Below are 27,667 nucleotides of genomic sequence, written 5' to 3'. Positions count from 1 at the left end.
ATGAACTCACTCTTAGGAATGCATTCTACCTGTTAAAAAGTGCAGGCTTGCTTTACTTCACATGAGCCTCATGTGAGGCCATCCCTCCCACTGAGCGTGCAGACAGCAACATGTTTCAAGCTGGGCACGCACACAACACTCATGCTGATGAGCAGGCTGCTTGAACTTTGTGTGCTGTTTACGTCAACCTGACCAGTCAAGTATAGCCTTCAGCACAATCCAATGCTCAGCCCGACAGTCCAAACTGAGATATTAATCAAAATGAAAACATTTTTAAAAAGTGACAATTATGTGAATAACTTTGCCAAAGAATTTATTTGAGTCTTTATCTTTCACTACCTGAGGCTCTCTTGAGAGCCGATTTCAGAGTTTACAGTTTGGCCTTGTTAAGTGACTGTGTTCACTTCACAGTGTTACTGTGTGCACTGTGAAAAAATATTCACCTTGTATCTGTATGGGTATCCTACAGTCTTTTTATGTCTTGAGAAGACTTATCTTCTTGCTTCCTTCTAAACAAATCTAAACAGGACAACTGTAACTTTTTCAGACGGTTTACCTCTAGCTGAAACAAAACCATAAAGTAAGGTTTATTGCCCGTCCCTAGTTGTCCTTGAGTAGTGATGGTAAGTGGCTTTCTTGAACTGCTTCAGTCCACATGGTGTAGGTTGATTTACAAAGCCTTCAGGGAAGAATTCCAGAATTTTGACCCAGCGACAGTGAAGGAACGATGATATATTTCCAAGTCAGGATGGTGAGTGGCTTTGAGGGGAATTTGAAGGTGGTGCTGTTCCCACATATCTGCTGCCCTCATCCTTCCAGATAGAAGTGGTTGTGGGTTCGGAAGATGCTTTCTAAGGACCTTTGGTGAATTTCTGCAGTACATATTATAGATAATACCAACTCTAGCTATTTAGCATTGGTGGTGGAGATAGTGGATGCTTGAGGATGCGGTGCCAAATCAAGTGGGTTGCTTTAGCCTTGGAAGGTGTCAAGTTGCTTGAGTGTTGCTGGGGCTGCATTCATCCAGACAAGTGGGCAGTATTCCATCATACTCCTGACTTGGTCCTAACAGATGATGGACAGGCTTTGGGGAGTCAGATGGTGAGTTAATCGCCACATCATTCCTAGCCTCTGACCTGCTTTTGGAGTCATAGAATCATAGAGTCTTGCAGCATGGAGACAGGCCCTTTGGCCCAAACTGGTCCCTGCCAACCAAAATATCCATCAACGTGAATCCTATCTCCCTGCACTTGGCCCATATCCTTCTAAAACTTTCCTATCCATGTATTTGTCAAATGCCTTTTAAATGGTGTTAATGTACCCACCTTAACTACTTCTACTGGCAGCTCATTCCATATGCATACCACCCTCTGTGTAAAAAAGTTATCCCTCTGGTTCCCTTTTATTCTTTCCACTCTCACCTTAAATTGATGCCCTCTAGTCCTTGATTTCCCAGTCCTGGGAAAAAGACTTGAGTGAAGAAAGTGAGGACTGCAGATGCTGGAGATCAGAGCTGAAAATGTGTTGCTGGAAAAGCGCAGCAGGTCAGGCAGCATCCAAGGAGCAGGAGAATCGACGTTTTGGGCACACACATCATCTATTGCATCCGCTGCACCCGATGTGGCCTCCTCTATATTGGGGAGACAGGCCGCCTACTCGCGGAACGTTTCAGAGAACACCTCTGGGACACCCGGACCAACCAACCCAACCACCCCGTGACTCAACACTTCAACTCCCCCTCCCACTCCACCAAGGACATGCGGGTCCTTGGCCTCCTCCATTGCCAGACCATAGCAACACGACGGTTGGAGGAAGAGCGCCTCATCTTCCGCCTAGGAACCCTACAACCACAAGGGATGAACTCAGATTTCTCCAGTTTCCTCATTTCCCCTCCCCCCACCTTGTCTCAGTCAAATCCCTCAAATTCAGCACCGCCTTCCTAACCTGCAATCTTCTTCCTAACCTCTCCGCCCCCCACCCCACTCCGGCCTATCACCCTCACCTTGACTTCCTTCCACCTATCGCATTTCCAACGCCCCTCCCCCAAGTCCCTCCTCCCTTCCTTTTATCTTAGCCTGCTGGACACACTTTCCTCATTCCTGAAGAAGGGCTCATGCCCGAAACGTCGATTCTCCTGTTCCTTGGATGCTGCCTGACCTGCTGCGCTTTTCCAGCAACACATTTTCAGCGAAAAAGACTGAGTGCATTACTATCTATGCCCCTTATGATCTTATACACTTCTATAAGGTACACCCTCTCAATCTCCCATGTGCTAAAGAAAAAAGACCTAGCTTGTCCAACCTCTCACTATAGTTCAGATCCTTGAGTCCTGGCAGCATCCTTGTAAATTTCTTCTGCGCTCTTTCCAGTTTAAGATCATCCTTTCTATAGCAAGGTAACCAAATCTGAACACAATACTCCAAGTGCGGCCTCACCAATGTCCTGTACAACTGCAACATAACTTTCCAACTTCTTAACTTGGTGCCCTGACTGATGAAGGTCAATGTGTCAAATGCCTTCTTCACTGCCCTGTCTACCTGTGACTCCATTTTCAGAAAACCATGTACCTGAACTCGAAGGTCCCTCTGTTCCAATACACTCCTTAAGACCCTACCATTCACCATGAAATTCCTACCTTGAATTGACTTTCCAAAATGCAAACCCCACACATCTATATTAAACTCCATTTGCAATTTCAAGGCCCACTTCCCCAGCTGATCAAGATCCTGCTGCAATTTCTTATAACATTCCTCACTGTCCACCTTACCACCTATTTCAGTGTTTTCTGCAAACTTACTAATCATGCCTTCTACATTCTCATCCAAATCACTGATATAAATAACAAACAGCAAGGGGACCAGCACTGACCCCTGAGGCACTCCATTAGTCACAGGCCTCCAGTCTGACAAGCACCCTTCCACTATTACCCTCTGAATCCTACCATTAAGCCAATTGTATATGCAATTTGTCAGTTCCCCCTGGATTCCATGCAATTTCACCTTCCAGAGGAATCTACCATGTAGAACCTTATCAAAGGCCTTACTGAAATCCATATAGACTACCTCTAATGCCTTGCTCTCGTCAACCTTCCTGGTCACTTCATCAAAGAACTCTAACAAATTTGTGAGGCATAATCTACCACATACAAAGCAATGCTGATGACTCCTAATCAAACCCTGTCTTTCCAAATGCGTATATATCTTATTTCTCAGAATCTTCTCAAGTAACTTACCTGCCACAGATGTTAGGCTTGCTGGTCTACAGTTCCCAGGTTTTTCCTTGCAGCCTTTCTTGAATAAGTGCACGACATTTGCTCCCCTCCAGTCTTCCAGGACCACACCTGTGGCTAACAATGATGCAAAAATATCAGCCAGGACCCCCACAATTTATTTTCTAGCCTCCTGCAGTGTTCTTGGATATATCTGGTCAGGACCAAAAGATTTATCCACCTTCATATGTTCTAATGCAACCAACACCTCATCTATTGTGATATCAACTATCCCCAAGATATGACCACTAACTTCACAAAGTTCCCAAATCTTCATTTCTTTCTCCACGGTAAACAGAGAGGAGAAATATTCATTGAAAACCTCGCCCATCTCCTGCGGTTCCACATGTACATGTCCAATTTTGTCCTTGATGGCTCCTATTCTCTCTCTAGTTATTCTTTTTCCTTTAGTATACTTAAAGAACCTCTTTGAATTTATCCCAATCTTCTCAGCCAAGGCCCCTTTTTCATCCTCCTGATTTCCTTCTTCAGTAAACTCCTATATCCCCAGTATACCTCCAGGGATTTCTGTGATCCCAGCTGCCTTTTCCTGAGCCATACCTCCTCCTTTTTTCTTGTCAAAACCTCGATATCGTTTGTCATTTAGGATTCCCTGTTCTTGCCAACCATGCCTTTCACTCTCACTGGAACATATAGACCTTGAACTTTAGCTATCTCACTTTTAATGGCCTCGCACTTGCCGGACGTCCCTTTGCCTGCAAACAAACCATTCCAACCAATCCCTGCAAGCTCCTCTCTCATTCCATCAAAATTCACCTTGTCCCAGTTTAGAACTTGAACCTGTGGACCTGTTTTATTCCTCTCCATAACTATTTAAAAATTAATAGAGTGCCAAAGGACCAGTTTCTGTGCTGTAATTTTCTTTGTTCTTTGTTCTGTCTACCTCAGTCTTAAATAAACCCAATGACCTGACCTCCACAGCCTTCTGTGGGCAATAAATTCCATAGATCCACCCCTTCTCTGGCGAAAGAGGTTTTCCCTTATCTCCATTCTGCAAGGTCTTCCCTTTACTCGAAGAAGTCTAGCTCCTATGTCCTTTAGCATTTGCTCTGCTCAGTCAGTTGGGGGTGCTGCTGAGCCATGCCTGGTGATGGGTATTGAAGCCCCCTACCCAGAGTACACTCTGTGCCCTTGCCACCCTGATTGCTTTCTCCAAGTGGAGTATAACATGGAGTAGCACTATTCATTAGTTGAGAGAAGGCTAACGAAGAAGAGAAGTAAGTGGTAATCAGCAAGAAGTTTCTTTATTTGTGTTTGACCTGATGTCATGAGATTTCATGGGGTCCAGAATCAATATTGAGCACTCCCAGGGCAACTCTCTTCTAGCATAGATCAATGCGCTGCCACCCCTGGTTGGGTTCTCCTGCTGGTGAGACAGAATTTGGTGTTTGAGACATTGTAAGGTATCATTCTTCGAGTACGACTATATTGAGCTGTTACTTGACCAATCTGTGAGACTGCTGTCCAAATTATGATGCAAACCTCCCAATATTGGTAAGGAGGACCTTGCAGGGTGGACAGGGCTATGTTTGCCACTGCTATTTCTGGTTTCCGGGTCAAGGCCAACTGCTTTATCAAATTCCATCCTTTTCTTTCAGCTTTGTATCAGGCTGTTAAGAGTCAACCACATCACCGTGAGCCTCTAGTGACATGTAAAGTAAGGATTGCAATTTCCTTCCCTAAGGAACTTTAGTGAATCAGATGGGTTTTTCACAACGAATGACACTAAGTTATCTTTTAATTCCAGATTCGATTGAATTCAAATTTCACCATTTGACATGTCCCCAGAGCATTGAATTGGGGTTCTAGGTGACTAGTCTAGTGACATGACCATGATGTAACCAACTCTACCTCTAATGATATGTCATCAACCTCAGGCATTAGCCCTATTCCTCTCTCAATAGATGCTGTCTGACCTGCAAAATACGTCCAACATTTTCAGATTTTCAGCAGCTGCAGTGTTTTGCTTTTGTAGTCAGTTTGTGTTATATCTGGCAGAACAGAGAAAAATTAAGCAACAGCCTGCCAGCTCTTGCTCAGTCTTTCCTGCATTTTCATATGTTTATCTTCCTTGACAGGTGGCTGAGTTGGCACAATTTATGTTGACGATTTCATTTTTGTCTTGGAAAATTTAAGACATAGCTCTCATACTGTCACTGTAGTTCAGCGTAAAGGAATCATGCTTATTGAAGTATGATCACTTTTTATACATATCTTTGCATAAACAGCTGTGTATATTCAACTTTTTTGCTGCAGGGATGTTTTTCCATCCTTCACAGAGACATGAGGTGTGACAATTATAATAATCTCAGCACAAATAGCCTTTTGTGGTAGAAAATGATACTCGTTGTTCACACAGTTGAGAGCATAATACAGACTTAAATCAGCAATACACCAGTAAAATGGCAACATTTTTTCTGGGATAGATAATCACTCTATTTGTCCAGAATTTGCTGGGAAATTAATGCTGAGCTTAATACGTCTGCAGTTATTAATTTATAAGATCTAGTGATGTGTTCTGAATCACCAGAAATTGTGGGATGATCTGCAGAATTTTGTTATTAGTCTCCTAGAAAGGGAATCCCTATGTCACCATCATGTGAGTGCCAAGAGATTACTACAAGTGTAAAGTAAGTTTGAGTTATAATGGGAAGTAAGTTATTAAGGACCCCTAAAAATGGCTGATTTATACTCCTGACAAGCAATTCCATCCAGAGTCCAAGAAAGGAAACAACAAAGGCCTCCCTCCTTCCATGAATAAATCCCACTGAACAATTCCGAGAGATGTTTAAATTTAAGATTAATTCTGTTATTGCTTTTCCTTTCTTTTGTTCCTCTTCTGACCAAATCTTTTTTCCCTCTTTATCTCTTTTTGATTTGACTTAATGAACCCTGATAACTCCATATCCTTCTGCACCATTTTTGTTCTCTGACCTTATATCACACCACTCACAGAGGATACCCACTGAAGTCCTGTGCTCTCCATTGGCTTTGAATGGTGTTAAGAATACATATTATTAGTGTTTTGCAATAAAACATTAATTAGAGCTTTGCGGTTAAGGACACGTTTATCTTGACAGCATTCACTGCAAAACGTCCCATTGCAGTAACTCCTGGGCCATAATTACACATTTCCTTAACGTCTGCACTTGAAGTTAGTCAAATATAATGACTAGGACTTGTGAAGCATGTATTGTTTATACATATGAATATAATATATTAACGCCCATCTAGAATACAAGGAGAATGAAGTGTGATTAAAATACACGAAACATTGATCATGGAGGACATCAATGCTACAAAATGAGGCTTTTTCATCTGCGACACCTTCTGATGGCGTGGCTGGCCGTGGGAGGTGGATTTGCAGTTGTGGAGTTGAAGAGTATGATATGAAGTGCAAATAAAAGAGGTCAGAGTATTTGTCAATAATAATAAAAATTTATGTTTGTACCAAAAGGGAGTGGTTTTGCATAATGTGCAGTTTATAGAACTACTGATTACAACAGAATTCTGGCTCAACTATAACGGATACTGGTAAATCAGTTAATGTTTATCAGTTAGACATAGCTATGTTTGATTAAGATTAGCACGATTATTTCAATTGACACTTTCAGAAACTACAAATACAAATTGCTTTCAAGATCAGCTGTGCAAAGGAAAGCATTACAAGAAAACATTTCGAGGGTCAGCAGACATCATATTGAACAGAGGAACGGACTCGAGGGCTGCCATTGTCATCTCCTTCTCCAGTTTCTTCTGTTGCTATGCTGTAGTGTCGAATTTGTGCTGTCCAATTCACAACCTTGGGCAGTTTGGCACGGAGGTGCTTTCATCACTTATAGATAGCTGTTGAAAATGAGAACAGCAGGCACTCCATCTTCCTCATGAAAGTGAGGTCGGGGAGATTTTAACTCCCCGGGTTGTGTTTAGATAGGACAGTTGAGTTAGTGTGAAGGATGGGCCTGCCAGCTCATGAACATTTGAGCATACGAACAAGAAACAAGAGTAGGCCACTCACCTCTTCAAGCTTGCTCCACTTCCATTCATCAAGATTATGGCTGATCTGATTTCAACTTTAACCCTACCCTCCTGCCTATCCCCAATAATTTTTCACTTCATTGGTTTACAAGAATCTATCTACCTCTGCCATAAAAAATTTTTAAACGTTCTGCATCCACTGCCTTTTTGAAGAAGCAAATTCCAAAGACTCAACCTCCTGTCTGTACTGTAACACCATTGTGGGCGGTACTTATGGCTGGCCACGGTATTAACCCTTTCAGACCCATATTGAATAGCTGCTGCTCAGGACATAAGGAGGTCATTGCTTCCCATTAGGTTAGTGGGAAAATGGGATGCTGACTGCATTCTGGCTTTGGGGCCTTGGATGGAAATGATGGGGGAAGGTGTGGGTGCAGGTTTTACACCTCTTGTGGTGGCAAGGGAAGGTGCCGGTAATGGAGGGTGGGTTGGTGGGGGTGCGTGAACCTAACGAGAGAGTCGCAGAGAGATTGGTCTCTGCAGCATGCTGAAAGGGGTGGTGGGGAGGGAAATATATCGATGGTGTGGTGTCCGACTGTAGGTGGCAGAAGATGATGCGTTGTACCCAGAGGTTGAGGGTGGAATGTGAGAACTCAGGGTGGGTGGGGGGTGGGGAAGGTCTTGTTCTCTCTTTGTTGTGGTTGCTGGGATGGAGTTCAAGGGCGGAGGTGTAGGAAGTGGCAGAGATGCATTGGAGGGCATTGCTAACCATATGGGAGGGGAAATTGTGGTCCTTGAAATAGGAAGCCATCCGGGATGTCCTGGAGTGGAATCACTCCTCCTGGCAGCAGATGCAGCAGAGGTAGAAGAATTGGGAGTAAGAGATAGCATTTTTACAGAAAAGGGAGCAAGATGAGGTGTAGTCCAGGCAGCTATGAGAGTCAGTGGGTTTGAAGTACATGTCCGTGTTGAGTTGTTTGTCAGAAATAGAGATGGAGTGGTCCAGGAAGGGGATAGAGAACTTGAGGTCAGGGTGGAAGGTATTCATGAAGTTGATGAACTATTCAACCTCCTCATGGTAGTTCAAGGTGGCGCCGATATAGTCATTGACATAGTGGAGGAAAAGGTGGGGAATAATACTGGGTAACTGTGGAATGTGCTTCATTACCTATAAGGAAATTCTTTATAAAACAAAAATTAATGAATATAACTTAATCCAGGCTCTTTTGTGCTGCACGGTTGTCTGGCTGTGCAACCAAGCAACACAGAGGTGAGACAAAAGGAGGAGCCCAGATCAAATATAGCCCCACAGGATAATTCAACGATGAATCCCTACAAGCCCTATCCAGATTGAGAGTCTTGGTGTGAGGTCATCATGGTAAGGGATGGAGAGAGAGTTGGTAAACAGGGCAATAAGAAGGATGATCAGCCATTATACTGAAATATGGAGCACAGCAGGTCAGGTAGCATCCGAGGAGCAGGAAAATTGATGGTTTGGGCAAAAGCCCTTCATCAGGAATGAGGCTGGGAGCCTCGGGGGTGGAGAGAAAAATGGGAGGGGGGGGGTGGGGCTGAGGGGAAGGTGGCTGAGAGTGCAATAGGTGGATGGAGGTGGGGATGAAGGGGATAGGTTTGGAGAGGAAGGTGGTGCAGATAAGTGAGAAGGAAGGTTGACAGATGGAACAGGTCATGAGGACAGTACTGAGCTGGAAGGTTGGAATTGGGGTAAGGTGGGGGAAGGGGAAATGAGGAAGCTGGTGAAATCCACATTGATGCATTGGTGATGAAGGGCCCCAAGGTGGAAGATGAGGCATTCTTCGTCCAGGCGTCAGGTGGTGAGGGAGTGACAATGGAGGAGGCCCAGGACCTGCATGTCCTTGGCAGAATGGGAGGGGGAGTTGAAATGTTCGGCCATGGGGGATGGGGTTGATTGGTGCGGGTGTCCTGGAGATGTTCTCTGAAGCGCTCTGTGAGAAGGCTTCTGGTCTCCCCAGTGTAGAAGAGATTACATTGGGAGCAACGGATACAATAAATGACTTGTGCGGAAGTGCAGGTGAAACTTTGATCTATGTGGAAGGCTCCCTTGGGGCCTTGGATGGAGGTTGGGTGGTGGGGGGGAAGGGGGGTAGGATTTGGGCATAGGTTTTGCAATTCCTGTGGTGGCAGGGGAAGGTGCTGGGAGGGAAGGGTGAGTTGTTAGTGGGCGTGGACCTGATCAGGTAGTCGCGGAGGGAACAGTCTTTACGGAAAGCAGATGGGGATGGGGAGGGAAATATATCCCTTGTGGTGGGGTCCGTTTGTAGGTGGTGGAAATGTCAGCGGTTGATGCGATTTATGAGGAGTTTGGTGGGGTGGAAGGTGAGGACTAAGGGTGTCCTGTCCTTGTTGCGGCTGGAGGGGTTGGGTTTGAGGGCAGAGATGCAGGATGTGGATGAGATGCATTGGAGGGCATCTTCAACCATGTGGGAGGGGAAATTTCGGTCTTTAAAGAAGGAGGCCATCTTGTGTGTTCTGTGGTGAAACTGGACCTCCTGGGAGCAGATGCAGTGGAGGCGGAGGAATTGGGAATAATGGATAGCATTTTTGCAGGAGGTAGAGTGGGAGGAGGTGTAATCCAGGTAGCTGTGGGAATCAGTGAGTTTGTAGAAAACGTCAGTGTTGAGTTGGTTATTGTTGATGTAAATGGAGAGGTCCAGGAAGGGGAGGGAAGTGTCAGAGATGGTCCAGGGGAATTTAAGGTCGGGGTGAAATGTGTTGGTGAAGTTGATGAAGTGTTCAACCTCCTCGCGGGAACACGAGGTGGCACCGATGCAGTCATCAATGTCGTGGAGGAAGAGGTGGGGAATGGTGCCGGTGTAACTCCAGAAGATGGAATGTTCCACGTAGCCAACAAAGAGACAAGCATAGCTGGGGCCCATGTGTGTGCCCATGGCTACCCCTTTCATTTGGAGGAAGTGGGAGGATTCGAAGGAGAAGTTGTTGAGGTGAGGAGCAGTGCAGCCAAACGAATAAGAGTGTCAGTGGAAGGCTACTGGTGGAACGTCGGGAGAGGAAGAAAAGGAGAACTTGGATGCTCTGGTAATGGCAGATGGAGGTATAGAGGGACTGGTTGTCCATGGTGAAGATGAGGCTTTGGGGGCCAGGGAAACAGATGTTTTGGAGGAGGTGGAGGGCATGGGTGGTGTCCCAAATGTATATGGGGAGTTTCTGGACTGGGGGGATTGAACAGTATCGAGGTAGGTGGAGATAAATTCAGTGGGGCAGGAGCAGACTGAGATGATGGGCTTTTCGAGATAGTCAGGCTTGTGCATCTTGGGTAGAAGGTAGAACCGGGTGTTGTGGGGTTCCCAAGCTACGAAGTTGGAAGCTGTAGGTGAGAGATCTCCTGAGGTGATGAGGTTGTGTATGGTCTAGGAGATGATGGCTTGGTGATGGGGCATAAGGTCATGGTCGAGGGGGCAGTAGAGGAGGTGTCTTCGAGTTGACACCTAGCTTCAGCGGTGTAGAGGTCAGAGCACCCCAACTACCACTGCACCCCCTTTATCCGCTGGTTTGATGGCGAGGTTGGGGTTGGAGCAAAGGGAGTGGAAGGCTGCGCGTTGTGAAGGTGAGAGGTTGGAGTGGGGGAGATGGGTGGGCAGGTTGAGACGGTTAATGTCTCGGCGACAGTTGGAAATGGAGAGGTCGAGGGTGGGAAACAAACTGGCATGGGGTGTCCAGGTGGATGGGGTGTGTTGGAGGTGGGAAGCTTACTTGATGGAGAAAGTCAACTTGGAGGTGGAGGCGGTGGAAGAAGTGTTCGATGTCACAATGCGCATTGAATTTGTTGATGTGTGGAAGGAGGGGGATGAAGGTAAGGCCTTTGCTGAGGACTGATCGTTCATCCTCAGTGAGGGGGAGGACTGGAGGGGATGGTGAAAACCTGGCAGAGCTGGGAGCTAGGACCTGGTATAGAGCTGGAGCTGGGAGTGGGGGCATCCTCCATCGCCACTCACCCGACACCTGGAGGAAGAATGCCTCATCTTCTGTCTTTAAACCCTTCAACCCCATGGCATCAATGTGAACTTCGCCAGTTTCCTTATTTCCCCTCCCCTCACCTTATCCTCGTCCCAATCTTCCAGCTTAGCATCATCCTCACGACCTGTCCCATTTATCCATCTTCCTTCCCACTTATCCGCACCACCCTCCTCTCCGACCTATCAACTTTACCCCCACCTCCATCCACCTGTTGCACTTTCAGCTACCTTCTTCCTAACCTCACCCCCCTCCCAATTATCTCTCCACCCCAGGACTCCAAGCCTCATTCCTGATGAAGGGCTTTTGCCCGAAACGTTAATTTTCCTGCTCCTCGGAGGCTGCCTGACCTGCTGTGCTTTTCCAGCACTACTCTGATCTTGACTTTAATCTCCACCATCTGCAGCACCCACTTTTGCTTGAAATACAGAGCAGGCTGAATAGTCTGTCCTGCTCCTAAGTTTCTAATTGCTTTGCCAACCTGTGATTGGTGCTTTTGATGACTTGTTTTCATATCTCTAAATTGTATACCATAGTTTGAATACAATCTACAATGTTTTGTTATTGAATTTAATGATTTCAATGAACAATTACATGATTTGTTTCTCAATGCAAATCCTTAACTTATTAAGAATGAAATGATCCTTGTGGAAAATCTTCCTCTTATGTTTCTCCAGTCTGAATAAGTATTGTTTATGCCGACTCTCTATTTTCTACTTTTTGAAATATTTTCTCTCCTGTTCCAGCCAATTTACTTTCTGTTCAGCTATTTGAGCACAATGTTGCACGCCCTAACCGTTGTTGTGGACTTAAATATAAAGCTGTTGCTATTAATTTCAATAGGGAATTCAGGAGAAATCGCCTTTGCTTATAGTGGTTGAAATCTTAAATACAATACAGCAGGGAACAGTTGAGACGGTAAACACAGAGGACTTAAAGGGCAACTAAATAACCAAATGCAGGAAAAGGTGAAAGATGTGCCGATAGGATTGATTACATGAAGAGGAGAGGAGCATGTGGAGTGGGATTGCTAGTGTATATCAGTTCACTTAAATGGCTTGTTTCTGTGCTTTTGGCCTGACATACCTGAGTGTCTGGGAAGTTTCCAAACCCAATTGTAGCCTGTTGCCAGCAATGACCTCACTAAGTACAGAGCACTAAAACTGGGCTCTTGTGTTTGAGTCAAAATAGTGCTTGGATCTTGATTTCTATAAACTGCTGATGAAGCAAATCGACAAACCTTTTAAACACAGCACTCTTACCTACTTACTTATTAAACAACCCAATCAGACCAAAACAACAGGAGTTACTTAAAACAGGATGATAATTTATCTATACATAATTAGTTCTATAAATGATCTACTGTTTCAAGGTGTAGCATGGGGCTGGATGACCTTTGAAATACTTAGTGTGATGAACATTTTAAGTGGATACTTGGGAGGCATTCATAGAATAATTAATCAGAGTTTAGGATTTGAGTATTCTGCTTATGTGTAGGTGTTCTGAACAATGAGAGTGAATTGGACATGGTTGTCTATTGAAATTCTAGACAGGCGCATTTATAAAATTTCCGATCATTTCTTTCAAGATGTCATTTATAGCACCATGTTGAATTACTTTGAATTATAATTATGACCAATATGTAAGTAAATACTGTGGTATGTTGTAAACGGTAGGTCTGTCAAGCGACAATCTAATAAGTACCCTCTTTGTGGTAACATAGGACCAGCCTACAGAATACGTCTATCAATGTAATCTTTAACATATACCTGAAACCCCAGAGCTAGCTTTGTTTTAACAGCAATCACTATAAAGCAGTCCTCTTAATATATTGCACTGAGGTCTTAACAGCATTCATACTGCAATTAGATTTGACTTGGCCAGTGTGATTGTCACAATACCAATGCTTTGCAATTCTATGCTCAGATCTGTGGGCAAATGCAGGTTCGAGACAGCCAAGGGTCCCACCATTGTGGTGCTGAAGCCGAGGGTATATCTCAGACCCCAGTGCCTGCCTAATACACATTTTCTAAGGTTTCAATAAGTAACCATTAAGCTCATCATATATGTCGTCAGTTTTGAATTTTAATGGCAAAAAACTTTGATAAACCAGTATAACAAACAAATACAGTAAAAGGTGCAATATGTGACAGACACGTGCAGTATAAAATTGCAGTCCGTTGCAAATCAAAACAGTTAAAAATTCTACATTTGGCAAATTGAATATCTTCTCAACAAATCAATGTTTCACAATAAAAAGGCCAAAAAAAAATTGACAGATTGCAGACATGTATCAAAATATTATATCATAAATGAGACTGTACAGTTTATTTTAGACACCAATGTTGCATTAACCTTTAAATTCCTTCATAAGACTATAAAACAGCATTCCAAATAACATCTTGAATTATGGGCCCTTGAAAGATACTTTGACAGAGCCTGAATTTATTTAAACTATTTCAAGAATGGTCATCTTGAGTACATTATAGATGTCAATCACAATCTGTACCTTGTGATGTAGATTTAGAACTTTCAAACTGACTTAAAAAGCTGAAGAAATGGGTTGAAAATCAAAACAGATGTGCAAAACTAAAGCAAATTAAAATGACATTCAGAAGGCCACTTGTCCAAAAGGCTAGTGAATTCTTTTTGTTGTGTGTTGATTGCACAGTGCTCCCACTTAACATATAAGCTTTCGGATCACAATTGCCCATCGATACTTGTGGGAGCACTAATTATGTTTCTTTAGTTTCTGCAGCTATTTCAAAGCACAGGGAATGATAATTTGAATGTATCCTGTGCTATTTCAAACAGATTCTGGATTAGTGGTGCTGGAAGAGCACAGCAGTTCAGGCAGCATCCAAGGAGCAGCAAAATCTGCTCCTTGGATGCTGCCTGAACTGCTGTGCTCTTCCAGCACCACTAATCCAGAATCTGGTTTCCAGCATCTGCAGTCATTGTTTTTACCTTATTTCAAACATATGTCTAGTTACATTCTCATCTGAAGGTCATAGTGCATTCCCTATAGTCCTTCTCCACAAGCAACTTGTATTTATTGGGAAAGCTTCAAATAGCCCGAATCATATTCAAGTGCTATTGAATCTCCAATGATACTGCAAAAGGATTGGATGCAATTGTCTTAGCCAGTTCCTTTTGTATGCCCTTATACGTTACACGAGTTCCTTTCCTTCAATCTCATGTTTCACTCGAGTCACATACAACATATTAAATTCTTATTCATTTGGTGGCACACATTTGGGAAACGTTCAGGATGAATGGCCTTAAATTTGTGGTATGTCACAAAGTCTTAGCACTGCATTGAAACTTCTACAATGTTTAAATCACCTCCAGTATGCACTGATGAATACGTTTTGGTTTCAATACATGTTTTCAATTGGGTTGAGCTTTAGAATAATGAGATAAAGGCCCCAAAATTTGATAAGATCAGAAATTGGCTGTAGGCATTGGGGTTGACCTGCACTCATTGCTTTTATTGCAGGCAACATGCAAACTTCGTGATGCTCACTCATTTAAATTATTGCAATGGATAGCATTAATTGTGTTATTTTGTAGCATCACACCTAACAAGGGAACACAAAATAGCACTATTTAACATTATTCTATGGCAGACCAGTATTAAAATGCCACTATGGTAGCCAGGGACTTACATAGTCAGCCAAATGAATCTGCAATAAAATTAATGGTGATCATTGAAAGTGTCAGGTTTTTGTAAAAACCTATTTGCCTCACTGATGTTCTTTGGAGGTGGGAATCTGCAGTCCTTATCAAGTCTAGCCTATCTGGAATTTTTCAGCAACGCCCATATCCCAAGAAAGGGCAGGAGAAAAAAGAGCCAGCCTGCATTTCTTAAAGGTGTCCTGGTTGGAGCAGGGATGAGAACTTGTTGCAGAAGAGAGTTTGAGTAAGTGAAACACTGAATTACAGCACAAGACAGCAGATTGCCAGTTATCTGCTTTTTCAATGTGGCACTGGAAGGAGATGAAGAGATGTCACCTACACACAAGTGCCAGGACAAACTGCCCCCACCCCCACCCCCGGCCAGCTGTGTAAGCCAGTGGGGCCAGCTGTGTGTGCTGATCAGAGCCAAGAGGCTAACTTCAAGAAAGAAGGAAGCATATGTCAGTTATAGACAGAATAGATCAAGTGAATCCTTAGAAGAGTTATAAAGGCAGTAGGAGTATACTTAAGAGGGAAATCAGGAGGGCAAAAAGGGAATATGAGATAGCTTTGGCAAACAGGATTAAGGAGAATCCAAAGGATTTTTACAAATATATTAAGGACAACTTCTTGAAAAATGTCCAGGTTACAGAAGTGCTGGATGTCTTGAAATGGATAAAAGTGGATAAATCCCCAGGATCTGATCAGGTGTACCCGACAGCTCTGTGGGAAGCTAGGGAAGTGATTGCTGGGCCTCTTATTGAGATATTTGTATCATTGATAGTCACAGGTGAGGTGCTGGAAGATGGGAGGTTGGCTAACGTGGTGCCACTGTTTAAGAAGGGTGGTAAGAACAAGTCAAGGAACTATAGTCCAGTGAGGCAGCATCCAAATAGCTTCGAAATCGACATTTCAGGCAAAAGCCCTGATGAAGGGCTTTTGCCCGAAATGTCGATTTCGAAGCTATTTGGATGCTGCCTGAACTGTTGTGCTCTTCCAGCACCACTAATCCAGAATCTGGTTTCCAGCATCTGCAGTCATTGTTTTTACCATATAGTCCAGTGAGCCTGACATCAGTGGTGGGCAAGTTGTTGGAGGGAATCCTGAAGAACTGGATGTACGTGTATTTGGAAAGGCAAGGACTTATTAGGGATGGCTTTGTGTGTGGGAAATCATGTCTCACAAACTTGATTGAGCTTTTTGAAGAAATAACAAAGAGGATTGATGAGGGCACAGCAGTAGATATGACCTATATGGACTTCAGTAAGACATGCAACAAGGTTCCCCATGGGAGACTGATTAGCAAGGTTAGATCTCATGGAATACAGGGAGACCTAGCCATTTGGATACAGGACTGGCTCAAAAGGTAGAAGACAGAGGGTGGTGGTGGGGGGTTTTTCAGACTGGAGGCCTATGACCAGTGGAGTGCCACAAGGATCGGTGCTGGATCCACTACTTTTCGTCATTTATATCAATGATTTGGATGTGAGCATAAGAGGTACAGTTAGGAAGTTTGCAGATGACACCAAAATTGGAGGTGTAGACAACAGTGAAGAGGGTTACCTTAAATTACAACAGGATCTGGACCAGATGGGCCAATGGGCTGAGAAGTGGCAGACGGAGTTTAATTCAGATAAATGCGAGGTGCTGCATTTTGCGAAGCAAATCTTAGCAGGACTTATACACTTAATGGTAAGGTCCTAGGGAGTGTTGCTGAACAACCTTGGAGTACAGGTTCATAGCTCCTTGAAAGTGGAGTCGCAGGTAGATAGGATAATGAAGAAGACGTTGGTATGCTTTCCTTTATCGGTCAGAGTATTGAGTACAGGAGTTGTAAGGTCATGTTGTGTACAGGACATTGCTTAGGCCACTTTTGGAATATTGCATGCAGTTCTGGTCTCCTTCCTATCAGAAGAAAGTTGTGAAACTTGAAAGGGTTCAAAAAAGATTGACTAGGATGTTGCCAGTATTGGAGGATTTGAACGTAGGGAAAGGTTGAATAGGCTGGAGCTGTTTTCCCTGGAGCATCAGAGGCTGAGGAGTAACCTTATAGAGACTCATAAAATCATCAGGGACATGGAAGGGTAAATAGACAAGGTCTTTTCTTGGTGATGGGGAGTCCAGAATTAGAGGGCATAGGTTTAGGGTAAGAGGGGAAAATATAAAAGAGACCTAAGGGGCAACCTTTTCACACAGAGTGTGGTACGTGTATGGAATGAGCTGCCAGAGGAAGTGGTGGAGGCTAGTACAATTGCAACATATAAGAAGCATTTGGATGGGTATATGAATAGGAAGGGTTTGGAGGGATATGGGCCGGATGCTGGCAGGTGGGAGTAGATTGGGTTGGACCAAAGGATCTGTTTCCGTCCTGTACATCTCTATGGCTTCATGACTCTAAACTGGATGCAGTGTCATTAAAATGAGTTCATTGGATCACTAATGCATCTTCAAATGTCATATCTTACCCAGTGAACCCTTCATCTCAGAATTGCAACCTCTGACATTCCAACTCCACTCACCTACCAATAAACTTAGGGAACTCACCTACCCTCCTGATGAAGGGCTTTTGCACGAAACATTGATTTCGAAGCTCCTTGGATGCTGCCTGAACTGCTGTGCTCTTCCAGCACCACTAATCCAGAATCTGGTTTCCAGCATCTGTCGTCACTGTTTTTACCAATAAATCCTATCAATACCAACCACAGCTTGCATTAAAGCTTCACTTCTCCTTCACCCTCAGGATTTTCCACACACAGTATTTGACACACTGTCTGCTATTGGACACTGACAGTCACCGTAACCAAGAACAATGTGCCACATTCACTGAACCTTTCTTCTGCACAACAAGGTGTCTTGTTACCCACAAGCAGAAGCTATTAAGCTGCAGGGGACAGGCACGGCTTCATGTCGAGGAGATAGTGCTCACTATCTTTGGTGGGACTGCAGGAGAGGGGAACCAATGACAATGTAGGCTCATTCCTAATCCTCCCTCTCGCATCACACTGGCCTCTCATTCCACATACTCACCTGATAACATGCTGCAGAGACTAGCTTTTGCATCAACTCTTCACAGCATCGACCTGCCTTTGTGCCTTTTCTTTTCAGTATTCTGCAGCACTGCCAGGCAGGTAGTGGAAGACCAAGATGCACAAGGACAGGAAGATAGCAAAGAAGGATCACAATCTCGCGCACTCAGCCACCACCAGAACAGATAATGAGACAACACGTCCTTTAGAAGTGAGATGAGAGTTGAGATCTGCACATTGTGAGAGACTGATGGACTGCAGTCAGGTGAGAGGCCATGGTAATACTCTCTGGCGTATAAGGTTCTCTCACTCAGGTTCTGCTGCCATGGGTGGTATGGTGGCTCAGTGATTAGCACAGTTGCCTGACAGCGCCAGGGACCTGGGTTCAATTCTCGCCTCAGGTGACTGTCTACATAGAGTTTGCATATTCTCCCCGTGTCGGTGTTGGTTCCCTCCCACAATCCAAAGATGTGCAGGTTGGGTGAATGGGCTGTGCTAAATTGCCCATAGAGTTCAGGGATGTATAGGTTAGGTGCATTAGTCAGAGGTAAATGTAGGGTAGGGGAATGAGCAGGTTGCTCTTCAGAAGGTTGGTGTGGACTTTTTGGGGCAAAGTGCCTGTTTCCACACTGTAGGGATTCTATGACCCTGGATAGGATTTCCACATGGGGGAGTGGGGAATGGGGTTCCCAGCCCGCAACCCGAACCTTCTATAGGGAAGCATTACAGCCCCATTACAGATTGCCCAGCAGTCCTTTAACACTCCAAGGCTGGGAAGTGACATCTGGCTCTCAACTGTGAGGGGGTCGGAGCTCAGAGAGCTGCTGTCCAATTACATTGACTGGAAGCTCTCCTGCCTCAACAACCTAAGGAGCTCCAGCAGAGAGAATGACAAGCAAGCTCCTGAGTTGAATGGTGCAGTTTACATCTCTCTGGAGGTGGTAAGAAGGAGAGATAACTGGTTGAGTAGATGCTGGACAGATGCTTAACTTGCCATTGCCCCAGCAATTAAGCACTGGGCCAGAATGTCCATGGGCAGTGTTTGCAACTCCTCAATTCATGGCCATTTCAGGGAATCAGCTGACCATCTACTTGATTACCTATCTTCCCAGGTGACAAAAGTGGGTGGCTTCTCAACTCGGTAACCAGGGCAACTTCTCTGTTGGGTTTGCAGTGGATGCCTCCTTTTGGCCCAATCTGGAGACTCAGAAGTCACCTCTCTTCTCTTGCCTCTGATGACTTCCTCCCTGCACCCCCTCTCCCCAAGACCATCAACCTTCAAAAATCAAAAGAAAATGAGAGACACCTACATTCTTGCAGTTGGATTCCCTGAAGTGTAGGCCTCAACCTGGCCAATCAGCTCTCAATTAGCTGACTGACATGCAAGACAAGGCAGAGAGCTCTTCCGATGGTTGGGGCAATGACTTTGTCAACATCTAACAGCCCCAGTTACGGAGGTCATCTCAAAATGGCAAAATTGTGTGTCCTAAGTTCTAGTGTCGATGGTTCAGTAAATGTGGGGCCTTCAGAGTAGTGAGAGGAGGTGAGGCTTGAAGGGGGATTGGAAGAGCCACTGGATTGTGATAGAGAGGCTGGGGTAAAGTAAGGTGGGAGCCGATGCTGAAAGAAGGTCATTATTGGAGCATCCCTTATCCCATTTCCTTTGCCAGGCCTCAGGTAGGTCATTTGGCTTTCCTCTGCCCTCAAATAACTTTTCTCAGCTTAAAAATTGACTCTGGGCAGGAAACGGTTCTTAGGTAGTCATCAATTGCAACTCCCACTTTTCCCTGAACTATCAAAAAATTAAACCTGGTGAATTGTATCGGTAATGGTGCAGCACATGCTGAATGTGTTGGTTCTTTTTTCAAGAGTTCTGATTAGATGGTTCTGTCCCAGAAACAGGTGCAATAGGCTATATGCTTCTTGTTACCTTGGAGAGGTGACATATAAGCTGTCTGAAGAGGAGGAGTGGGGAGACACATTTCCATTTGGAGGCTACTTCTGCTTAGGATCTTGTGCAGGTCAGGTGAACTGGTCATGCTAAATTGCCCATAGTGTTAAGTGCATTAATCAGGGGTAAATATAGGGTAGGGGAATGGGTCTGGATGGGTTACTCTTCAGATGCTCAGTGTGGACTTGTTGGGGCGAAGGGCCTGTTACCATAGTGTAGGGAATCTAATATCTTAACCTCAGTAGTGAACAGTATCCCTGCTTCACCAAGCTGATACTCATTGAAATTTAGACAACTGCTGCATTCTCTGTCCGAGCTGTCCATGAAGGACTGAAGGTGAACTGAAGGTGACCATTGACATGGACTTTCATGGCGTCTGGCTCTGCTTCGGCTGAAGTGAATGGTACCAGCACAACTTATCCAGTTGCTATTGACTGTTACATAAGGGAGGTCTCTGAGTCTTTGTATTCCAAGAGAGCTGAATGCATTTCGTTCTCTCTTGCCAGAAAGAAATTGAGAGGGGTCTGTGCACACTGCCATATTAGTGGGTTATCCCCATGGTGCCACTGACTGCATACAATTAGCATTGTGGTTGCTGTATGTGAATTCAAATATGTACCACCAGCCCAGAAGGCTCAACCACTTTCAAGTGCAGCTGTTTGAGACTCTGCTTAATGCATGTCACTGGCTCCACTCATCACACCTTCATTCTGTGTCAATCTGCTGTGCCATCTGTACTTGAGCTACTGTGATAAAATCAGAGGGTGGTTGCTAGGCGACAAGAGTATCTATTGACCACTTGGTACAAGGATGGCGGCATGCAAGCCATGCTGTCACAAAAGATGTGATCAAGCAGACAGCTGAGATGCTTCTACTACATGGTCTGTACCAGAGGACCTGTACAATAACTCCCTGAGAGTATAATCATTGTGGCCTATTGCATAACTTCACCATTATGAAGGGATAGCTCTTACTCGGGATACTCTCTTACCATAGGGTGGCATGTGGCACAATGGTTAGCGATATTGCCTCACAGGGCAGGGGTTCAATTCCACCCTTGGATGTTTGTGGAAGTAGTGCCAATCGAGTGGGGTTGATTTGTTCTGGATGGTTTCAAGCTTCTCAAGTAATGTTGGAACTGTACTCCTCCAGGCAAGTGGACCACATCATACTCCTGGCTTTTGCCTCACAAATGGCAGATGAGCTTTGGGAGTCAGGAGGAGAGTTACTTACTGCAGGTGAGTAATGCTCGCTTCTGATTTGCTCTTATAGTCACAGTATTTATGTGACTAGTCCAATTCAGTTTCTGGTCACCCCCAGGACATTGACAGTGGGGCATGCAATTGAACATCATTGGGTGTTGGCTAGAGTCTCTGTTGTTTGATATGGTCAATGCCTGGCTGTTGTGAATATTACTTGCCACTTGTCAGCCTAATGCTGGAAATTGACGATACGTTGTTGTATTTGGACATGGACTGAGTATCCCACTGTCTGAGAGGTTGTGAATGGCACTGAACAACATTTCCTTTAAGCTGCGTGATGTTCCACGCATGGCAACTGGCATTGGTATGCTGCTTGTAGCATTGACTTCTGGTTCTGGAAGTTGTTGCCAGGGACGGAGCTCAGAGGCTGGTGCAGCCAGGCTGAAAATTAGAGGGAACACTGGCGCTGAACATTGTGGAGTCATTGGCAAATATCCTCACTACTGAACTTATGATGGATGTAATGTCAGTGATGAAGCAGCTGAAGATGCTTAGGCCCAGGACAGTTCAATGAGGAACTGCTGCAGAGATGTGCTGGAGATGGCTGACTTCTAACAATCACAACTATCTTTCTGTCTGCCAGGTGTGACTCCAACCACAGGAGGGTTTTTTTCACTGATTCCAACTGATTTGCGAGGGTTCCCTGATGCCGCACTTGTTCAAATGCAGCCTTGATGTCAAGGGCTGTCACTCTCACCTCTCCTTTGGAATTCTGCTCTTTTGTCCACATTTGAACCAAGGGTGTAATGAGGTCAGGAGCTGAGTGGCTCTGGCAAAACCCAAACTAGGTGTCACTGAGCGGGTTATTGCTATGGTGCTTCATAACACTGTTCATGATATGTTCCATCACTTTACTGATGCTCAAGAGTAGACTGAAGTAGTAATTGCTTGTGTTGAATTTGTCCTGCTTTCTGTGTACAGAACACACTTAGACAATTTTCCACATTTTTGGGTAAGTTTTGACTTTCTAGATCTGTTTTAAATCTATTCCACTTAGCACGGTGATAGTCCCATATGACATGATAGCATGTCTCCTCAATGTGTTGGCATTGTCTTTTCTGGTACCTAGCTCAAGTTAAGGTGGTCCATCTGGTTTCATTCCTTTTCTGAGACTTTTTAGACATTGATATATCTGAATGGCATGTTTGGTCATTTCAGAGAGCAGAGAAGAGTTAACCATATTGCTGTGGTCTGGAGTTATATGTGGGCAAGAGATTTCCTACCCTAAAGGCATTAGTGAATCAATGAGTTTTTTTACAATAATCAATAGTGGTTACATGATCATCATTACACTGCTAATTCCAGATTATTGTTTTAATGAACTGAAATGGGATTCCAACCCCAATCCTAGAACATTACCTGGGTTTCTGGATTACTGATCTGGTGATAATACCACTGTACTTTTGTCTCTCTACTAGCTGTGAAAAATCACCAAACTGTTTCAGGATTAACCTGTAGAAATTAAGCAGCAACAAACCTAAAAGTAGTTATCATCCTTTCAAGCCCTGTTGATTTGCCCTTTCTACTGCTGACTGTATATTCAACCCTGTGAGGTTCAAGATTATCTTAGTTGGTGCATTTGGAGAGGGGTTCTTGTGGTGCAATGGCAGAATCTTCACCTCTGAGCCTGGAGGTCTGGGGTCAAGTCCCACCACCTCCAGAAGTAAGTAATAACATCTCTGAACAGGTTGATTGGAAAGCATCTAGTTGGTACTTTTGGATGGAAAATGGCTGTGCTGCCTTCAAATCCATGTCAAGTGCAGATTGGTAAACAAGCCTCCCAACTGGCACAGCTCTGTGCACATTCTCTGTGCCCACAAAAGAACCTGTGTCAAAATGCAACTCAATGCCATCAGATCAAAAGAATGAGCATGAGCACTGTTATTTTAGACTCAAAAGGACACCCATACTGCTATAAACATTGATGCCAATCGCCACACTTTGTGGCCTGTAAATCATTCAGTGTAAGCAAGCTATCCTTCCAGCACCCCATGGTCCTACAACTGCCAACCACCTTCAGGGGACAGATGTATGAAACTTTGAATGCCTCTGTTTTTAGCTCATCTTGTTCGGCATTCCCTTCAACAAAAAACATGATTCAAATCCCTGCTCAACTCCCATTTTAAAGTTCCTTTGGTTTTCAAAGATAAGTAAGCCTACAGCTGCTTTCTTCTTATGGGGCATGTTGTCAAATTGTAATACTTCTGTGTGACAAATCTTCCTTTGCAGTGTGATGCACACAATCACATTGTAAGCTTATGGATTAGAGGAAACATCAGGATTTTATAAGCAGTTTTCCTGATGATCACAGAATATGCTATCCTTGTATTTCTGATAAGAATTTATCAAAAATACAATTTGTAGGAGTTATATATGTTGTGAAAGCTACACTCAATAGTCAATGAGGGAAAACAAATAAACAATACTGTGTTCTTAAACTGTCACTTTCCAAGTGGGTCCAACCTGACAGTGAACATTCTACCCAACATCTGTTAAAGTGGATTTAACAACAAGAAGAAATTCGCTTATTCTTGAAGTCAAACAATCAGTTAAAATGCATTAGGTTTTCCCTCTAAAATAATTCACTCTTGCTCAGGTAATGTTCGAGGGTTAACAGTGGCCCTACGTTTCCTTATGCAAGTGGCCATCCATAATGAATAAACTTAAACATGAATGATGAATAGTTTAGTCAACTACTGAGGGCATCACATCCAAATCCAATCCTGTATATACCTGACACTAACTACTGGCATTTTCCAACAGAATTAGTGATCAATTCATCAGCAGAAGGTTCATAGCTGATTTGTCCTCTCTAATCTTGGACCAACGTAGTGAATTGCACTATTCAAATGACTTTGTATGCTGATCAGCTAATGTACTATTTACCATAGGTCTATAGGTCTGACTGGTTCAGTATTGCACCATTTGTTTATGCATGAAGCTATCAGTAAGTTTTAACAATTTGTCTGTCAGGGATTGAGCCTGGGATGTTCTGATCTACACGACTCAGTATCATAATGGTGCATTACCTTTTGCTCACTCAGCCACATAAGCTGTAGAAAACTGTTTTCCTTCTTAATATTTATACCATAATATATATTATAACTTTCCATTTCCTTTCCAAAAATTACCATATTTTAAGTTTATTCAATGGGAAACATGATCAAGCGTATTTCTGCCACAAATATTAAAGAAGATTAAATTGCAAACAGCTAATATTCCATTTCAGCTAGCCCATGTTACCCCCTACAACTTCAATGAAATGCAGCTAGTTTTATGTTCAATTGAATTCTTAGCTGTATTTGATAACTGCTTAACTAAAGGTCATCCTTTTCCTAGGGTGTGCCCTTTAAAAACACAAATAGGCCCTGTCCTAACAATACCCAATCAAGCATATAAGGCTAAAATTTATCTGCCAATGCTCACACTAATCAGCATAATTTGCAACATATTTCACTGGGTGCCCTCTAGCATGTACTGAAAATGTATTCAGAATTAGTGACAATGCGTACGTCTGTATTCTTTGTGTCATAATCAGTAATGATGGGGGGAGGGGGTGTTGCAAAATGATAAGCTGTATTACAGAGACTCAACATTTCAACAGCTTCAAAACTCTTCTATCAGTGTTAATAAATGATTCTGGACTCCATTATACTGTGGTTAAATTCAACTGTGATCTTTGCAGATCCCAGCATTGCTACAAACAAGGCCTGAGCCTGCGAAACGAGCTGGGAACAGGAGATGGGGAATTAGAAGAACAGGTATAAAAATCTCAGCCTGCCATCCCCAATACTCAGTACAAGAGTTTTGACCTAGATGCTCACTGGTGTAAGATACTTTTGTCATTAATCAAATCAAGTAAAATTGTTTTGGTAAATGTAAACCAGAAAGACCAAACTATGGAAATCTGTATCTTTCAATATTTGAATTTACTCATATGTGTAGAATTATTTATAAATTAACTTTTGGTATTAATGCACGTTAACACAGGATTTACTTCCAGGTTTCCCTTTTCTCCCCCCTTTTGATGGAGTTAAATCACCACTGTATATTAATTGAGGACTAATTAGCTGTTGGTCTTTAATAAACCTGCAATAGACAGACATCTGTAAGTGGAATTCATTTCACTGTTTATCTTCTCTATTATGTGCATTTTCAATGCTATTACTGACGTTTTAAGAAACAGGACCATGATGATATGATAACAGGCTAGGTATTGACGAAAAGCTCCAAGCTTGTTCAAACCATTCTTTGACTTTAGCGGTGAGTCAGATCGATCAGCTCGGCATTATGTCATTCATTGTTTATTTGACTTAGTCATAGTGAACAGTGTTCTCAGCAATTTCCTAACACAGTCCTGTTGGTTTCTTATTCAATTTACTAATGGGATGCTGAAAACTGTAATACTTCTTGTTGAATGCTTGCATTGACACATTTTTTCTGCAAAACATTGAGTGATTATTTAAAGCTGTGTGTCATCCTTTGTGTCCTGTCCACCCCCACTATTGTTGCAGACACTGATCTTGAGACTGGGTTTACTGTTTGGGACATAAGCCAAAGGATCAGGCCGGATCAGGTAGCTGCAGGCAGAAAATAAAATAAGAAGATTAATTGAAAAAGGGACAAGGAACAAAGCAGATTAGGAATAAAATGATTGAGAAATATATTCAAACAGGAAGAAAGCTATCAAATTCGAACTACTTGGTTTATATCAAGTAGAAGTTAAATATTGCTTTAACATTTCCTGTTCATACACAAACTAATTCTAGTGTTTATTAATAATGCACACATCCTTATTCATGATGCCTAATTATATGAAAGAATCTACTGAGAACTTCATTTGATCTGCATTAAAATTAGCCAAACTTTGTGAGACAATGTTTTATGGAACATTATAATCCATGGTAACAAGATGACAAAACTGACTTTAATTCCTTTCTTTCATGTAAAAGTATGAATTTGATGAAGTTATATCATGTTTAACTCTTCGGATAAGCTCTTCATTAGATTGTGGAAAAATCCAAAGAAGTCATTAATAAATTTGTTCAAGTGACTTTGCAATCATTTCTCAAAGCTCAAAGAATTCAATTTCCGAATTCAAGCATTTCAAAAGGCCATTTTCAAAATAAATTTTGTAATTTGTTGCCTTAATTATTGGATTAAAATGTGTTCTGTGAATACCAAAATCTTTAACTGAACTCAGATTCCAATAAGGTCAGAGAATGGGAATGTCCTGAGGTAAATTGGAGTCAAGGATTGACAGGCAATACTGTGACGGAACAATTGGTTGTCTTTTTGAAAAAAGAGATAGTTTGATCAGATAGTTTGAGGTGGCACGGTGATTAGCACTGCTGCCTCACAGCGCCAGAGACCCAGGTTCAATTCCCGCCTCCGGCAACTGTCTGTGTGGAGTTTGCACATTCTCCCCGTGTCTGCGTGGGTTTCCTCCGGGTGCTCCAGTTTCCTCCCACAGTAAGTAATCTAATCTGTAATCTAATCAAGGTACCTTCTGACAAGGGAGAAAGGAAGTGCGACCCTGGATAATGAAAGCGATAGAGAGATGAAGCAGAAAAAGGGAGGTACGTGATAGCTATTGGGTTAATAAACCAGACTGAATACAGAAATTCAAGAGAAATAGAAACTAACATTGGACAAAGAGGTAGTATAAAAGGAAATCCAGAAGTCTTGTATAGGCATGTAAATAATCAAAATGATATGTTAAATGAGTACTTTTCATTTGACTTTCCAAAAAAATTCTGCCAAAGTATAATAATTGAGATACTGGATTGACTTGATTAAAAGGTATCAGACAAGCTAGAGTACTTAAAATTGATACCGAGTCAGATGCATCCAAGTGTACTGAGAGAAGTAAGGTATATATACTGATTATGGTCAGTATTGCTGTAATTTCAATATAGGGGATAATGACAGCAAAGAATTGCAAATGTCACACCCTTGTTCAAAAAAGGGTGCCAGAATAAACACAGCAGCTACATACGGGCCTGTTTCAACGCCATGGGAAAACATCTCTCAGTAATGATAATCTACAAAATGATCATTGCATGGACAAATCTAAATTAAGAAAGAAAAGTAGCATGGATTTGTATTAAATTGTATTTACTTAACTTGATCGACATTTTTATGAAATAAAAGTTAGGGTTGACGTGGACTTCCAAAAGTCAAGAGTGTGGTGCTGGAAAAACACAGGTCAGGCAGCATCCGAGGAACAGGAGAATCAATGTTTCGGGCATAAGCCCTTCATCAGGAATTATGTCCAAAACGTCGATTCTCCTGTTCCTTGGATGTTGCCTGACCTGCTGTGTTTTTCCAGCACCAGACTCTCGACTCTGATACTCCAGCATCTGCAATCCTCACTTTCTCCTAGTGGACTTCCAAAAGGCATTTCACAAAATGCCATATAATCGGCTTGCCGATAAAATTGAAATCCAAGTAACAGGAGGAACAGGGC

The 27,667-nt window shown here is 43.1% G+C and overlaps 1 protein-coding gene across 2 annotated transcripts in view; it reads right to left on the bottom strand.

The window, feature by feature from the left end:
• Positions 1–13,358: 13,358 nt before the first annotated feature.
• The window catches only part of LOC140479765 (potassium channel subfamily T member 2), a 723,557-nt gene continuing 709,248 nt past the window's right edge, over positions 13,359–27,667 (bottom strand). For both annotated transcript variants that reach the window (XM_072573900.1, XM_072573901.1), the window contains one exon: positions 13,359–25,778. In XM_072573900.1, the coding sequence (XP_072430001.1) occupies positions 25,661–25,778 (118 nt within the window). In that variant the 3' untranslated portion in view covers positions 13,359–25,660. The remainder of the gene's footprint in view (positions 25,779–27,667) is intronic.

Source organism: Chiloscyllium punctatum, chromosome 7, assembly GCF_047496795.1.
Source record: "Chiloscyllium punctatum isolate Juve2018m chromosome 7, sChiPun1.3, whole genome shotgun sequence".
Classification (NCBI taxonomy): domain Eukaryota; kingdom Metazoa; phylum Chordata; class Chondrichthyes; order Orectolobiformes; family Hemiscylliidae; genus Chiloscyllium; species Chiloscyllium punctatum.
The sequence above is the reverse complement of the archived record's forward strand: the minus strand, read 5'-3'. Positions and strand labels throughout refer to the sequence as shown.